The sequence below is a fragment of the Anser anser genome (genome assembly GCF_964211835.1).
Source record: "Anser anser genome assembly, chromosome: 6".
Taxonomy (NCBI): Eukaryota; Metazoa; Chordata; class Aves; order Anseriformes; family Anatidae; genus Anser; species Anser anser.
Window position 1 is genome coordinate 26,742,906 of NC_139726.1, and position 16,482 is coordinate 26,759,387.

A 16,482-nucleotide genomic window follows, 5' to 3' on the forward strand; every position below is an offset into this window, starting at 1 on the left:
CGTAACTCAGATTGTAGTTTCTCAAGACGTGAGTTGTGGGAATTCCAGTTGAATGTTCTTGGTCCTCCCATACTTTGCTTCACAGCTGTGCCAACGTGACAGCTTTTCTTGCCATGCTGTTAGCTGCATTGGGGGAACTTACTTTTGGAAAAAAGTGTTGCAACTTCCTTGCCCATCCCCAGAAGAAGGAAAAAACCTGTGACAGCTCTCTGATAAAGCAAAGGTTTTATTTTCTGACAGTTGTGCAGGCTTAACGCCCAGAGACATTACAGGTAAACCCTTGCTATGTAGGTGGTAATTGTTACCTGCTGGCTTCAAAGACTTTCAGATTGTTTCGGAGTAAACAAACATGTTAAGCACCCACAACACAATCATGTCTTATTTGCAATACCGTGCATAACTTTCAAACAAACACTATCAGACAGTAAATACACTGGTGGGTGATTCCTCTGCAACCTCTCCTCCCTCCCTGCTGACGCGTGATAATTAAATACAATCTCAGTTTCTGTAAGATGCTTAGTATGCACATGTAAAGAAGACCTTTTCTCCTCTTCTGAGATACCTTACAGGTCCTTACGCTGTCACCGTGGACACTGAAACCCGCTGCTTAGGCTTTGGCTATGGAGTTGGGCCTGCAATTGTTTTATTTTTCCAGACGTCCCAGCCGGTCTCAAACGAGGCACTATCCCTATCAACAAGCCCTATCCACCTCCAGCTGCAGTGCTTATCACCCACACCTTTCTGAGCTTGAGGACAAGAAGCCATATCATGTTTTTCCCTGAATGTGTCACACCTTGGTAGTAAACAGAGCAGGGGGTGGGAGGGAGAGTGAAGCCTTTACTGTCCCAGTCAATCATTAGCCTCAAAGCCAAGCCCTGTAAGCGCTGGGACCCAGGCTTTCTGCCAGCATGTCGCAGCTGAGACGAGGAGCTCCTGGAGCTCCTGCTGCCTCCTGCTCAGTTTCAGGCTGCTGCCTGGGACCTCTCCTCCTTGTCACTTGCTCCAGAGCAAAGAAATGTGCCAGCAGCCATTGCCTCCCTGCCCCGGATGCCCCTCCGGCTTCATCGCTCCAAACCCAGCTGGCAGAACTGCCCTGAGCTGCACCATGCCTTCCCCTTGCCCCCTGCCCTTTCTTCTTTTTACTGGGGATCATTTCCATTATTTCCCCAGCCTGGCTTGTTTCTGGCCTGTTGCATTGCTTCACTGACTTTTTTTTTTTTTCCTGAAGAAACAGAGCATTCCTCTTCTTCTGCATTGCTTCTTTGCATTAAAAAATTAGTAATTTCTGCTTCAAATCATATTGGATGCACGTTTGTGAACTTGCATGTGCAAGCACATGTACAAAGCCTGGGAAAGCCGTTCTATTTGGTTTAATAGATTATTTCCCCGCGATTTACTCAGAAATGCTGCGGGCTGATGGCAGATATGTCCGGGTTTGAAAAGGGAAGGGGGGATTGTTCATCACTGCAGCAGTCCCAGCCTCAGCCTGTGCCTGCTCCTAAGGAACCAGCGTAAACCTTCCGCTTGCTGGAGTTTACGCGGCTCTATCCCCATCCTGTCCCAAAACTTCGCTCTTAAATGTAACCTCCAGCCTGTTTCCACTGCAGCGTGTCTGTGGTGCTGGCACCTGGTTGTGTCGCCCAGCACAGGACGCAGGCTGCCTTCTGGGGCGCACGTCTGAGCGGTGGGGCATTTATCCTTGCTGCAGCAACCGTCCCCTCGTGCTGTGCGCTGTCACGGTGTGTTAGTGCCGGCTTTTCTTTGGTTTGCGGCGATGGCCAGCTGTGCGCATCTCTGCGCGCAGATGGATCGGCTGCGCCCGCAGTGGCGCTGGGCCGACCCGTGTGTGTGGAGGTGACCTGGGGGTGGCACGGCGCGGCGCCGCGTGGCAGGGCCGGAGGGGACCCGCGAGGGCCGTGGCACCGCAGCCCCCGAGCACGGCGGGCAGGACGGGACCCCGAGGGTCACCGAGCCCGGCTCCGGTCCCCTCACAACCGCCCAGCCCCAGCCGCCGTGCCTCAGAGCGTTGCCCGGGCGCTCCGTGAGCCCTGCCAGGCTCGGTGCCGTGCCCACCGCCCCCAGCAGCCCGCGGCCCGGCCCGGCGCGGCCTCGCCGTGCCCGTGCCGCCGCACGGAGCGGGGCGGGGCGGGGCGGGGCGGGGCGGGGCGGGCGGCGCGTCCTGTCCCGCCGCGGCGGAAGGAGCCCGGCGGCCGCGGCCTCGCTCCCGGCGCTGCCCGCGCGCGGCCCCGGGGCTCGGCGCGCACCTGCCGGCACGCCCCCGCCGCGGGGACGCGCACCGGGACGGGCACGGGCACGGGCACCTGCGGCGGGCCGGGCCGGGCCGGGCCGCGGTGCGGAGCCGTTCGTGCGGTGCCGTGCCGGGCATGGCGGCGCGCTGAGATGAAAGTGACCGTGTGCTTCGGGCGGACCGGGATCGTGGTGCCCTGCAAGGACGGGCAGCTCCGCGTGCGCGACCTCACGCAGCAGGCCCTGCAGCGCTACCGCCGGGCGCAGGAGAAGGTGAGGCGGGGGCAGCGGGGGGCAGCGGCTGGGGACGGCCCGGCACGGCCCGGCACGGCCCGGCTGGGGGCCTGGCAGAGGCCTGGCGAGGCTGCGCACCCTCCTCCGAAGGCGTCCGAGTACAATAAAAGTGCTGCCCGCAGCGTGCGGGCTCTGCCTGGCGCCCCGGGCGGGCTCCTGCCCCCGCTGACCGAGGGTTCGGTCGCCCTAGCGCAAAGCTGGAAGTCAAACTCTTGTTCTGCCCCGCAGGTCTGGGAGAAGCTCGCTAGCGGTGTGCTAAACCCGTCACCAGCACCTGAGGCGGCTCCGGGGTCGTGGTCGCCCCGGTAGGGTTCCTCAGCGAGTGTCCTGCCCTAACCGGCCTTGGCGCACGTAGGGCCTGACGGATACGTTTGTTGTGAAAAACTTCCCTATCGAATATTGCACGTGTGTGATAACGGCAAAGCATCTGCAGGTTTCTTAGTGCTGTTATGGCCAACGGTCAACGCGACCTTTTGTGCCGAAGCATGGTTCAGAGCCCCGAAATTGCCACATCATCTCCGTTCAAGGATGGGGCTCACCACAACCAAGTGCTTTGGTTGAGGAGAACTCAGGCACTTAAAACATGGTTTCAGCCCATACTTGTGATGACCCTGGGGTTAGTCTCATGATGGCAGCCAGAAGGTGGCCTGAAAGGCTTTTGTCTAAATACGTCATACGCCTTTCCTTCCCGCCTCTCTTTTTCTTCGGACTCCTTCAGAGAGGACTGATGGGCTCTCTGCATTTTGGGTCAGGCCCTGCCTGTTCTAGAAGACTCAGGGAGCAGCTTATAGGGGAAGAGTCCCAACAGCTTCAGAGAGGTTCAGATAAACACTGAAGCTATGAGAAACTAATTGTCCTGTAATGCGTCTTAGGGTTTTGTATCCAGTTTGCTGTTCAGGTGATAGTTCTAGATAATGATTTTTATGCTAAGCATTCATCTCCTATGCTTCGTTCAGGTGGTGTGAGGTCTGAAACATACTGCCTTCTCTGCGGCAAAGTGAGAGAGAGGGCAGGGTTCACGTTTCTGACCTTGTATTTCTTGTCTTTCCAAATGAAACTTCCAGGCTTTATCCTGATGGAAGTCCTCAGTTCCCTACCCTGCATCACAGGTGGACTCAGTACCGGGTGCAGGCCAGTTTGTTCAGAAATGGCTGGTCACACTGGGTAATGGTGGTTCGCAGCTTGCACGAGGGCTGGTAAAGAGGCAAGGGGGGCAGAAGCAACCTGAGGACCTGAAAAATGCAGAACAGGTTTACATTCAAGTCACTTAAAGTTTGATGACTTGTGGACCCTACCTCCTTCTTGTTCACTGGAAATTTACAGTTTTCTTTCAGGACTTTGATTAATTGCTTTTCAGTCTACGTGGTCTGCAGTGGAATTAGCCAAAAAGATAAGTAGACGAATTTCATCTTGTCAGATGTATTTGGAGTTAGTGCTCTTTCCAGAGGAGAAAATTTGGGGTTGGATAAATAGGTCATACAGAAGTCACAAACAATTCATTTTATTACTTTGTGAAGTGTTTCTGTCCAATCTGACATGGAGGGATTGGGTGTCTTGCCATTTTTTTTTCTAGCTTGTTCTAAAACTAACTTTTTTTTTTTTTTTTTTACAAAAACATAGACTGCCATAGGGAATGGGATTATTTCAAGATAATCAACAACTAAAATCTGTTGTGTGGTGTGGGTGCATAAACAGGTTTATGTGAAAGATAACTGAATATTTGTTTTTCTTTTCAAAATATTTAGAATGTTTGGAATACTTCCTGTGGCAGAATACTGCTGTTGCTGTTGGCACATTAAGTGTGCTTTATGTAATTTTTTTTAAAGCGTTAACAACTTCTGAAAAACAAAGTGGAAAATGTTATTGTTAAAGTGCCTAAGTATTTGGGGAAGGCAGGAAAATTGATGCAAGGAACATCTTTGATAGTTGCGGAATGGAAAATGAAAAGGTAGCTAGGATACAAGCTCTGGGAATTTTTTCTTAGTTACAACACTGTCAAATATCCCAAAAACGTCTGTGAGAAGCTTTGTATTTCAAGGGTTCTTCTGGAAGCAGAGTTTTGCCATTACACAGCAGTCATTTGACGGATTTCTAGTGTCTAGTAAAGGGGAAGATGTGAGATTAGAATATTAATTCATGTGTATTGTAAGATATTTGGGTTTCTGTTGCTTATAATACTAGCAAAATTTTTAGTGGCTTACAGTACTTAGCAACTCTTTAAACCTACATTTGTAATGAGGGGAAAGTTGATGCAACAAATGGCCAAGTCTCGCATTTCCATGAGACTTTTGGTAAATAGCTGAGAACTCTGCAGGCAGTCGCTTATTGTAGCCTGCTGTGTTTTCTCTGCAAATTTGTTTTGGTTTCTTGGCTGGGCTGCGTTGGTGAGGATTGCTCATGAAAGCTCAAGTGCTGTCATTCAAACAACAAAATACAGGGCTGTGGCTTCAGCTGAAGAATCAGACTGGGATTATTATTTTTGGGGTATTTCTGAGATTAGCAGTGGATTGTCAGGAGCACTGTTGTAGCGCTGAGCGGGCAGACCTGATTTTCTGGAAGGTTCATTGACTCATTAAGGTTGGAAAAGACCTTCAAGATCATCTGGTCCAACCATCACAGGTTCAAACACCTGCCTGGACTTGGGACCCACTGTCCGTGTGACAGTGTCAGCTAAGAGAATCCTGTGCTCTGTGAATTGTCTTGGATGGTTAAGCAAATGTTTTGTTAATCGTCTTCTTTGTGAGAGTTGTTAATAAATTTTCAGATAAGTGACTGGCATCTCAGAAAGTTACTTGTGTTTCAGTGAGGTTTGATGGAATTTTGTGAGTCAGGATCTGCTTTTGCTGTTTGGTAACGTGTGTGTTAAGGCTTCCTGCTGGCAGGTAGATTCAGTAGAATTGATTCCTTGTTGTCAGCCCAGTCCTTTACTGTTTCTTGTAACTTGGTATTTTGGTGCCTTAGGGAGCATTTGCTTGTTATCTGTATTTAGGATTCTTCGCTTGAGTGAGAGTGGATGTACTGCGCACGGCAGGAGATGCTGTGTGTCTGCTGCTCTGGGGCCGTGAGGCACGGCCCTTGGATGCAAAGCAAGGTGCCTCCTCGATTGTTTTCCAGTGAATTGAGAGACCTTTGTCTTCTCTTTTTCCCTGAGTATGTGGATGGGAGGGAGAAAGAGATTTTGGGTCAGCACTGAAGGATTGCCTAAGCTCTTGTGTTTTCTGGGTCTGTGCAGTCCTGTTAACAGCAGCTCCGCGGTGCTTCCAAGGCTAAATGCATTCGAGCTAAATGCAGCATTGTGCTCGTGCTTCTCCCCTCTGAGACACCGCTCCCCAAAGCAGGGGACAGTGCTTGAGCTGCCAGCCTTGTAGTGAGGCCGTTGGTTCAGCTGGAGATGCTAGGTCCAGCGGCATGTTAAAAGAGAACTTTAACAGCTGTTGGTACAGAAAGTGCCCAAAGAGGATGGCCCTGAGCCTAGGAAGTGACATTCACAGGGACTTTTCTTTAGCCTGCAGTGAAACTTGGAGTCCACGGAGAAATGTCTAACAGCAGCAACAACAACAAACCTTGCTGGTCCAGATGTTTTTTTGTCCCTCTGGAGGAGCTAGGGGTGGAGGAGCGGCGGTTATCGCCTGCCTATGAATGTACTCGTGTTTGTGTGTGTGGCGCTCACCCAGAGGCTTGCTTGCCGTGACTGCCGTGGCTGTTGGAAGTCTGTTCTTAGAAGCCAGTTGAATGGGTGGGACAAGGAAACATGTAAAAAGTTAATAAATGCTGTAATTTTCCATTTACATACAGCTTAAAATGTGCAGATTAAGCCATGGTTAAATTCTTGAGTGGGTCATTTTCAGTGTCTGAAAATGTGTCAGCCTCCTGTTGGGAACGCTGACACAGATGATCAAATGTGAGTTGGGCCATCTCACCTGGACTTGGTCTGCAGTTGTGATGGGCATTGCAGCGTGTGCTTCCATCGATGAGAAGGTACAAAAGCCAGCAGGTGATTCTGCAATGGTAACGGTAACGTGAATTGGCAGTCGGACTGAGTGGGGAGCAGGAACAGCAGTGGCCAAGCTGATTCGAGTCGGGTGTATTTCTGATGGGAGAGGGAACAGCGGGCTGTTGGGTTGTACTGGCCACCTTCCCCAGAAGAGAGGCACTGAAAGGGCTAATGCTGCAGAATGACTGTATCAGATTCTAATTCCAACTGAAGAAATAGATTTTTCCCCTTCTTTCTATTTTTGTCTGCCCCACAACGTGATAGATAGTTTTGTAGAATTATGTATTGCTGTTGTAAATCAGCCAGCAAGCAGAAGGAGCAGTCAATGTTCTTGCAGTTTCCCTGAAAACAGGGGAGGGGTGGGGGGAGAGAGAGGGAAACAAGTTTTGACTCAAAATTTTATGCTTACGAAAAATTTTTGTAAAAACATAACAGATTTCTTCAGAAGATACCAAGTATAGGTGGGAAATTTTGAAAGAAGTCCATTGTTAGGAAGGCTTTTGTGTTTTGTGCAAATCATGAGTACTTAGTCCTTCCTAAAGAGACAGTAATACAACTGTATTTGTATGGCACTTTTGTCATGAACCTGGTCCTTATTTTTTTTTCTTTTCTCTCTTTTCTGTCCGAGTTCGTTTTAGCAAGTTTCCTATTTTATGCTCTAATAGGAATGGAGTTAATCCATGATCTTTGTTTTACCAAAACAATGGGTAAAGTAAGCTCTGGTTTAAGTACTTTCACTAAGGAATGTTTTTAACCATTCATCCCCATGTTTGCCAAAGTATTTCTATATAAGCTACAGTATGGTAGCAAAATTTTAAATTGTCTTGGAAACTGATGCATGTCAGTGAACAGTTCATTATCACTTCTGCATTCACCCTTCAGGTTTGTCCACTATGATAGCGTGCTAAAGAGACAGAATATAAGTTGCATGAATTCACGGGCAACCGACTCACGTAACAGGAAGAGAGGCCACATAAGTAGGCAAAGAAAAGGGAAAGAGACAAAGTATTTCAAAAAGTGTTTATATAAAACAAATTGTTACTGGCTTAACCATAGTGGTGATACTTCATTGATACAGGAAATAGCTTGAAAGTGGCGGAAAATGTGAGTTTCTTAAAGAAATTTTGTATGAGTTCTATTGTTAACTTGTAACTCTCTTTAATCATGCAGGAGGTACACTTTTGACAATTTTTTTTCCTTGGCTTTTTGTCTCTTGGTGATTTCATTGTCCTAGCATGATTGTGGTTTTTCTCTATTTCTTTTTTTTTTTTCTTCTTTTTTCTTTTGGCACACCAAATTAGGTCGAGTTGTTAAAGTAGTTCCAGGGGACCAGGTGAAACCAAGGGTACTGGTTTCCTCAAATCAGCATGTTTGTGGGCTGTGCAGTCAATGTGGTGGTTGTACAAAGCCTTCTAATTAAGGCATAGTTCAAATAAGAAGTTTCACAGTGGGTATTTGTGTGAGCATTTCTGAAGGGATGGCTTCACAGGAACAGAGATGCTCTTTACCTAGAATTTGATTTTAAAGTTGTTTGTAAAGTGTTTTCCTAGACTGTGAATTTCTCTTTGTCCTGCAGATTTACAAGTTGAGAAATCATGAGTTTAGTAGTTCAGTTCTTCCATGTGTGTAGTTCTGATCAGTTGTCAGAGGAGCTCTGTTAAGAAGCGTGTTTGTCCTTCAAGCTGTGTAAATACTTGATGCTGTGAGAAGCAAGTTGAGGGTTTATTGTTGACTACCTTGCACATATGAATTGTGAGTGTGTGTTTTACATGTGCGTGTTACATACGTGCTGGGAGGCAGAACTGTATACAAGCTGCTGACAGTGGCTTTCTGTTTGGTCCGAAGCGAGTTGAATTCATTCAGTGATCCTGAAAAATGGAGAGTTAAAAGTGCCTGCTTTTTCTATCACTTCTGCATAAAATGCTATGAAGTCTGCTTCTGTACTGCTTCATAGCTACTAGTGTTGATGTAATGAGTTTTTGGTAGGTTTCCAGTCTCCTTTCTCTTTTGAACAGGTGTTTGTAATCCAAACAAAAACTGTTGTTGGACTGGAAGTCAGACTTACACAAAATGTCTTACAGGACTTTATGTACTTATGTAACTTGAAAAATTAATTGTTGTATCTCTCTCTCTTTTTAGAAGCAGAGTACTGCCAGCAACTTGTGCTTTTGGCTGAACATTGTTACCTGATGTTAATGGGCTTCAGGGGAAAAACTCAGTTTAAGGGTAGAGCTGGATAAAGCTGGTGGAAATTCGGTAGGCAAACTGAGAACAGCTGATCCTGGAAACATTGCAGGTCAGGCATCAATCTATGTGATAGTACAGGGTTTTCATTTTTGTTTCCTGGAACATATTTATCAAGTTCTGAGTACTCTTCAGTTGTTCTCATTTGAGACAGCGAAGACTTTCTAATAACTGGGTGTGCAAACAGTCACGTAAGGAAGCCGTCGAAGAGCAGTACAAAGTTCTCAGTAGTGGCTGATTCCTGTTACTCTGCCCACGTGAACACAAACTGTGTGTGCTCTTGTACAATTGTGAAGAAGTTCAAAGCCCAAATGATGTTTTTCATCTATTTATTTCCAGCTCGGGAAGCAACATGCAGTATGACAGTTTAATGTTCAAAAAAAATTCCCTTCTGGCGTAGGATGGAACTGAGAGATGCTTTTGCTTACTGCATAAAATGCTGCTTTAGTTTTTTCAAAGTATTTGAAAACAGGGGGTTGTGTTCTGTTGGTGTTTTCTTTAAAAAAAAAAAAAAGGTATTGTTTGTAATAGATACAGTTTTTATCTGTTGCTTCACGTTATGTGACTGTGCTTTCCTCCTCAGCTGTTCAGTGTGAGGTCGCTTGAGTTGCACCACACTGTGCAGTCTCGCGTCCTGCTGCTGAAGCAGCGATTTCCTCCCCCACTGAGCATGACATTCTTTAGGCTTTCCTAATGACACTCATGTCATAACTGCGGCGTTCCTAGGCATGAAGACCTATTGCTTCGTTATTGAAAACTCCCTCCAGCTCCCTATTAGGATGCCTGTGTTCCTTCCTTAACAGATGGGACGATGCTAATGGGCCTGAGCGATTAGTATTGTTGAAAACAGATTCTGCTTTGTATTTTTATATTTCACTCCTGGGTTTTGCTTATGCATAAAGATACACCCATTTGATGCTGGGGAGCTGGCTAACAGCTGTGATGGGTTCCTGTGAATGATCTCTTGATAGAAACAGACTTCTAGATGCCACTGACCAGACCGTGCCCTGAATACATTGGTAAACTGGGCAAGCTGCGTCATGTAAAAGTTTTAGAAAATGGGCTTGATACAAGACCTTACGGAAAGAAGACCACAGTATGTTATCTAGCATCTCTCCTAATAAAAGTGTTACTTGTTCTCCTCACGTGGTGTCAAGGTAGTTATGTGAGATGTATCATCAGTAATTTATTTCTTGTGCAGCATTGCTTCAAAAACTTCCATGTACAGCAAACTTCCTATTATATGAAATTACTGATTGCACTGGATAGGACTTCTTTGGATTGTTACCCTTACTTTAAAGAAGAAATATGTAAGACTTGTTTCTATAAATTATTTTTCTTATGCCTACTGATTGTGCTATAGATACCTCCATTAAACGAACCATTGTAATGTTTTAATCTGTCATCCAAATTTGTCTCACTATCTAGTATGAACCTGTAATTTTTGTGCCACCGGTATATCCATTCAGAATCATGTCTTTGCTTTGTTGTGGCAGGTGCCATAGCACTCCTCCCGTGCTTCTACTTGCTCTTGGGGGTGCTTCGGAGTTGGGAGGTTCAGCCACGCTCTTCTCTGGTTTCGTGGGTGTGCGTTGGCAGCAGGTACTGAAGTAGGAGGCCTCGCTGTGGCGAGGCTTTTCTTTGATTGCTGTATCTACGGAAAAGAAAACTACAGCCTGTAATAAGGATCTTGTTTATCTGAGTGGTACACAGAGAGGAAGATGGATGGCTGTAGGCGCACGGAGTTCAGTCTGATAGGTAGAGGCTGACAGCTGGCTGTTTGGACTTTTTTTTTCTGGCTAGGGATTGCCTTTAAAGGTGAGACTCCAGTGAGCCAAATGGTTTTGCAGTACAGCTTATCTGATGGAATGTTTTCCAGATTCCCAACAAAACACTAGTAACTGGAGGGTGCATGCTAAAAAATCGCCCAAATATTTTCCTTTATACAACTGCAGTAATTTCTCACTCGACAGAGCTAAATAGAACAATTAGTCTAAAATAGAATTTGATGCATCCAGACAAGCTTCAAGACTTTAGTTCTTGGAAAACTGTGTGGCTTTCTGTCCAGAAGCTGAACGGCTTCTCTCTTCACCCTGTTTTTTAAATCCTTGTAAGACCTTCAGGTTGTGACAGAAAATGTTATTTCATTCTCTTCAGTGTGTCAACATCTGAGCTGATCTTTATTATCAAACCTGAATATCCAAGTCTCACATTCTCTGTGAAGAGAGAAGATTTCGTTATACGATCATGTCCTGTTTCTTTTAAGGACGTCAGTATACAGGTCAACTAAGAACAGTTCCAGCTCCCAAGGAGTTAGAATCCAGCATGTCTCTCTTTGGACCGTTGAAGAGGACTAAACCATTTTTTCTGATGTCCATGATCCTGTCATGCATCCTGATGAATTAATCCTGTACGGGTTGAATTTGTCCAGTGTCTGAACTATGGAATGGATCTTGACCACCCACCTGTAGACTGTTCTACAGTTGAGGTTTATTTCTTTTAATTTGGGTATGGATTTATGCTTTCTGCTTACCTATGAAAGGTAGCAGTGGTGATTAAGAAGTGTTTTTGCAGTTCCCTGAAACTTACCATTAATGAGGTTCTGTCCTTCCAGTGAGCAAAGAGATGATCTTCAGCTGCTCCAGAAGGTGACTGGTTGAAAAGATGCCTGGGCTCCTATGCAGCTGTTCCCTTGCTTGGCTGGTGCCCCTGTGGGGCAGGCAGACCTAATATAAATGCATCTTTATAAATCTATGTAGCACCTTATTTCTCTTTCACCTCAAATCAGAAGTTTTCCTAGTCTTTCCTAGCTTTTTTCCTTCCTTTTTTTTAGTCTTGAAATGATGGATGCTGTAGTTAATAGTGATTAGGACAGAGTTTCATGCAGGTACTTTGGGGTATGATTCTTCTGTGTTCTAGGGATCTAACTGCTACTGGACGTAGAAACACTATTCATGTCAGTTCCTGTAGTTCAGGCATTTTCTGTTGAATGCAGTTTGTAACGGCATGCTTTGTGTGCTATGACCTTTGCCTAAACTATGTTATTTTTTAATAATCCCCCATGATACTCCTAATTTAGTGATGAATTGGCTCGATAATGCTTTGTGTGTTATAAAGCTTTGCACTGATGTTCTCTGCTGCCTACTTCTTTTTTTGTTTCTGAGCACAAGCCGAAAGCAGGACCAGACTGCCAACTTGAAGATTTTGCTGTTAGTGGGAGTGTTGGCTGTTGACTGCTTTGGATACGGACCTTTTGGAAGTGGTGGGTTCTAGGAGTAAGGAAGGCGCTGCGTGACCTGGAACTCTGGATAAGAAGCTTCCTCAGCCATATTTTGTCAGATTAGCGTATGCTGTCTAACCATGCAATTCCTGCCTGAAGGTCAGCTGCAGAATCTTTCCTGTGGATTCCTGGCTGAGCAGCTATTTAAATTCTCTCTCTACTAACTTTAACATTCTCTGTAATTTTTAAAAGATTATTATCTTGTTGGATAAGGATTTTGAAGGAGGATTCTCTCATCTTGGGTTTCTTGTTGTCTTTCTCCTAGATGCTAAACGCCATGAAGAGAGAACAGGAGTATAGTAGTGCTGAAGTAGAGGAAGCAATAAACAATGCTAATTATGTCCGCGTTTAGTTTTAAAAGTAGAAGTAACTTGGGGGTTCTACAGATCTGATTAAGGTGAGGTTGCAGTTTTACAGCAGTGTAAGCTTGGTCGCACTTTTTTTTTTTTATGGGTAGGAAGGCCTATGCAGCTATGTAATGAAAACTGTTTCTTGGTTGCTGTCCAGGATGAAATCACAATTATCTGAATTATCTGAGGCAGGAGAGTAAGATAGGGGAGTTGGGAGAGAGAAAAATGAAAAGGGATGTGGTCTTTACTTAAAAGCCTTGTTGCAACCACTGTCCAGAGGAGGATGAAAGCTAAGGTAATGACATGAGCTTTGAGGGCTGGGGTGAAACCAGTAATTTCAGATTTAATTGAGGAACATGGGGATTTTGTTTTTTGGAAAAAATGTGTTAAAGTAGTTAGTGAGACAAGTGGGTAACTTCCTTTGTTGATTTTCTAGCCTGTCATATTATATCTGTAGTAACTTGGATGAACACACTGAATCTCATGTACATTTTCTTTAAGCTTCTGGTTTTAAAATAACCTTCCTGTCTTACATTCACTGCTTAAGTTACTTTAATGAAGTTCTTTCTTATCAGTTATCCTCCTTTGTCTTGAACTGTGAGTTAGTCCAGATGAAAGCCTGTGTGGAACCCAGAAGTGATGCAGTAGGTTTTTTTTTTTAGCTCAGTAGTCTCCAGAGGGCTTGCATTGGAGAAAATGTCAGTAATTGTTTAAGCCTGCAGGAAAAAGAGACAAATACATTATTGCATCAATCAAATGTGAACTCTTTATGAAAATGCAGTTTAACTCCAAACCGCTTGTGTTGAGTTAAAAAGTTATTGGCTCTAATAATGATTTTTGCTAACGTATAATTTTTCTTCCTAATAAAATAAGTAAGTACTGTGAGGGGTTGTCAACAATCTATTGGATTACTTTTACAAGCTATTTTTCTAAACTTGAGGAAATACCTGGTTTGTTTTAATCTGCCAGAAACATGTCGTGCTTTGCTTTGACTGATTGACTTCAATTGTATGTTCTTTAGGTTACTTGCTCTGCTGAGATTTTCTACAGAAGTTGTCTGTATCTTCCTCTGGATCCAACCTGTTACGTTCCCATCCTGTAGGACAGGTTACAGCAGTATGCTGACATCAAATTACATTATCAGCATGTTTTCCAGAAGTTGGGTACTATGTTTGTTTAGTCAGTCTGTTTCTAGCATTTACCTTTTTAACAAATATGACGGTGTTTTTTTACTGATATTGGAAACTTGACTGTCCTCTTCGGCTTCTGGTACCTCCGCCTGCTCTTTAACTGCTCCAAAACCAAGAGATTGGGAAGGAGACTGCTTGCTTGAATTGAATTTACCTGGGTCTTGCATGGGGTAGAAAGACTTGCTGAGATTTTTTTTAAAGGACTGAAGGGAGTTAACATGCTCAGCTCCCACAGAATTATGCTCATGTGAAAAACCCAACTGCTGCCAAGTCATGATTAATTTTCCTCTGCTGCTTGTACTGAATGTATTCTGAACAACTGTTTTAGGAGTTCCTGGCATTATAATACACAAAACGAAAACTCCCTAAGGAGTTGGAAACCTGAAATGGTTGTGTTGGGCAAGAAAAGCAGAAAGTTCATTGACATTTTGTCATTGTGCATGGGAAAGGACCAGCGTGTTTGTAGTAGTATTTGTAAGGCAGGGTTTGTTTAGATGGCAGTGAAAAGGTAGAGATCTGCTTTTAGGAATAGGGAGGTGATTCTGCCATTGAGGTCTATCCTGTCAGTGATCAATGATAGCTCTTCTGTGTTAGGTAAGAAGATTAGCACTTGAAAACCCGAAGAAGTTTTCTGTATCAATTTTTTCAGGAACAGTTATTTGAATGGCTCGCATTCAGCTGCTGACTGGTGGGAGATACTAACTTTACTTGAAAAACTCTCATAAAAAGCACTCCACTGGCTTTCCAAATAAGCAAAAATTAATTCTGAATTTTGTTAAAATATTCAACATAGCTCGGAAATGCTTGAAAAAAACACTCATGGCCTGTGCATTTTAAGTATATTGCTTCTGAGTTTTTTTCCCCTCATAATTACTTTTTTTTTAAATCCACTATTTTTTTTCCCAAAACTGTCAAGAGAACAAAATTGCTTTAAACTGTTACCCTTTTCATGTACTTGTACTTGACGTAAGGTAGATCAGATGGGAGTATACCAGTGTTGACCCCTTAATCCTTGAGTCTGGAAAAATGTTGGCTTAGGCCAGCTCCCATCTAAATTAATTTTGTCAGTTTTGGGGGAGTAATTGCAGCAAGTCAAAAACTGAAAGGCGTAGGTGCTTTGCTTTTGTACTTGCAGGTTGCCTTTTACTATTACACCTTTCATGTAGCATTGAAAGATGTATTGCTAACGTTGGACTACGTCGTCTTAATCTCCTCATCCCAGGTCTCTGATATTTTGTAGTTTTTGTTGTTTTTGCTGCAGCAACATTTAACTCTACCATTTAGCTCTGAATATAGACTGAATACCCACTTTGGTTATTTTTAAATGTATGTTTTATATAGTATGGGTTTTGCAGTTTCCTGTGTTGCTAACCTATTATTTCTTGTCTGGAAGAACAATGTATATTCATTGCTGTATTTGTTTTATTAAATAAGCAATATTCAAAGAGACTAGGACAACTAGGTGGGTCTGTTTTGGTAACTTCAGATGTTTCATCTGTAATATACATCTGGCAGCATACACACATTGTTTATCTTGGTATGACAGAGCCATCTTTTGAATTCAAAGGAAGTGGAGAGGTCTGGCTCATTGTTCATAATGTGGTTTATTAATGGCTGTAGATATGAAAAGACCATCTCGCTAAATGGAAGTCTTGGTCAACCTCTGACTCTTGTCTTAAAGGTTTGAGAATAGACAATATGAAAAAATACCAGCTTCTTTCCAGATGGCTGAATGCTTGATGTGTCTTTATGTTTAGCTGTCATTCAAATGTGAATGCTGTGGTGATTACAAATGTCTTCCATTTTTCTGGTTTGAAATGTTCCCTTTTATGCATTGTGTGTGTACAGATTAACTGTTTGGCTTATCAATGCGGATTTTAGAGCAATAAAACCCAACTTGGTGGTATAGCAAAATCCAGGATGTTAGTGTTCATAGCTGACTCAAGAGTGCAGGTCTCAGCTCCACATAACACGTATACAGTAATTGTTTAGAAATAGGTTGTAGTGGACTATTAGCATTCTTTAAATGTTGCTTCAATTCTGAAACATCTTGCACACTGCAAGTTTTATACTGTTTAGTAAAAAATCTGCAATGTGGGGGAAAAATGAGTTCTAGGAAGCATGAGGAAAGGAACTTCTTTAAATTGTGAAGAAGAATAAAAGCTAGATTTTGTTATTAAGCTATGAATGTGAAGCACTTTGTATACAGTTTTAGACGATGGTGAGTTAATGCTCAAAGATGCAGACTACAATTTAATAATTAGACTGTTAAATAATGCTGTAATCTTGCTAAAAATTAATGAATTTTCAGACTTTTACTATAGCTTTTATGTTTTGGAGCCTAACTCTGTTAAGGATATGCATAGTGTAAGAAATACCTCTAATAATGCAGCCAAAGTTGTTCCATGTTCTATAGAAGGCCAAATCATTTACCTTAAGTGACTGGTGTACCAGCAAATGCTGATGTTACTGTTTTTTTTTTTGTTTGTTTACTTTGTTTTGTTTTCCTATTAACTGACAATGACTTTCCTTACCTGGTAGCAAGAATCAACGGCTTCATTGCATGTGCTGGCTTTCTTTTTCAGACACTAGTGTGTAGCGATAAAACTGCTGCCTAGTGGAAGTAGGTCCAATGACTTTGCTGAAAAGCCTTCATGCTTAACAGTGAATACAGCAGCTGAACTCTTCAGGTATGGGCTCTCTACCAGTGCTTGTGTATGTGAGCTGGGAAAATGTGGTATAATCACTTGTTAATGAGAAGGTAACGTTGCACTTGGAAGTACTATTGATGATGCATTGTGATAAAGCATTCCTATAACTTGGTCAGCTTGAAGCATTTTTGTGAAAAAATGCCTCTTATGTCCTGTTTGTTGTAGACTTTTC

At 43.7% G+C, this 16,482-nt stretch overlaps 1 protein-coding gene across 6 annotated transcripts in view; it reads left to right on the plus strand.

Moving 5' to 3' along the window:
• The window catches only part of PARD3B (par-3 family cell polarity regulator beta), a 536,941-nt gene that overhangs the window by 134,170 nt on the left and 386,289 nt on the right, over window positions 1–16,482 (plus strand). For 3 of the 6 annotated variants that reach the window (XM_083842789.1, XM_083842795.1, XM_083842796.1), the window contains exon 1: window positions 2,204–2,520. The exons of 1 other annotated variant lie outside the window; for it this stretch is intronic. In XM_083842789.1, the coding sequence (XP_083698915.1) occupies window positions 2,401–2,520 (120 nt within the window). In that variant the 5' untranslated portion in view covers window positions 2,204–2,400. Of the gene's footprint in view, window positions 1–2,203; window positions 2,521–16,482 lie in introns of those variants that run through there. 2 more of the 6 variants (XM_083842792.1, XM_083842790.1) reach the window with 2 other exon arrangements.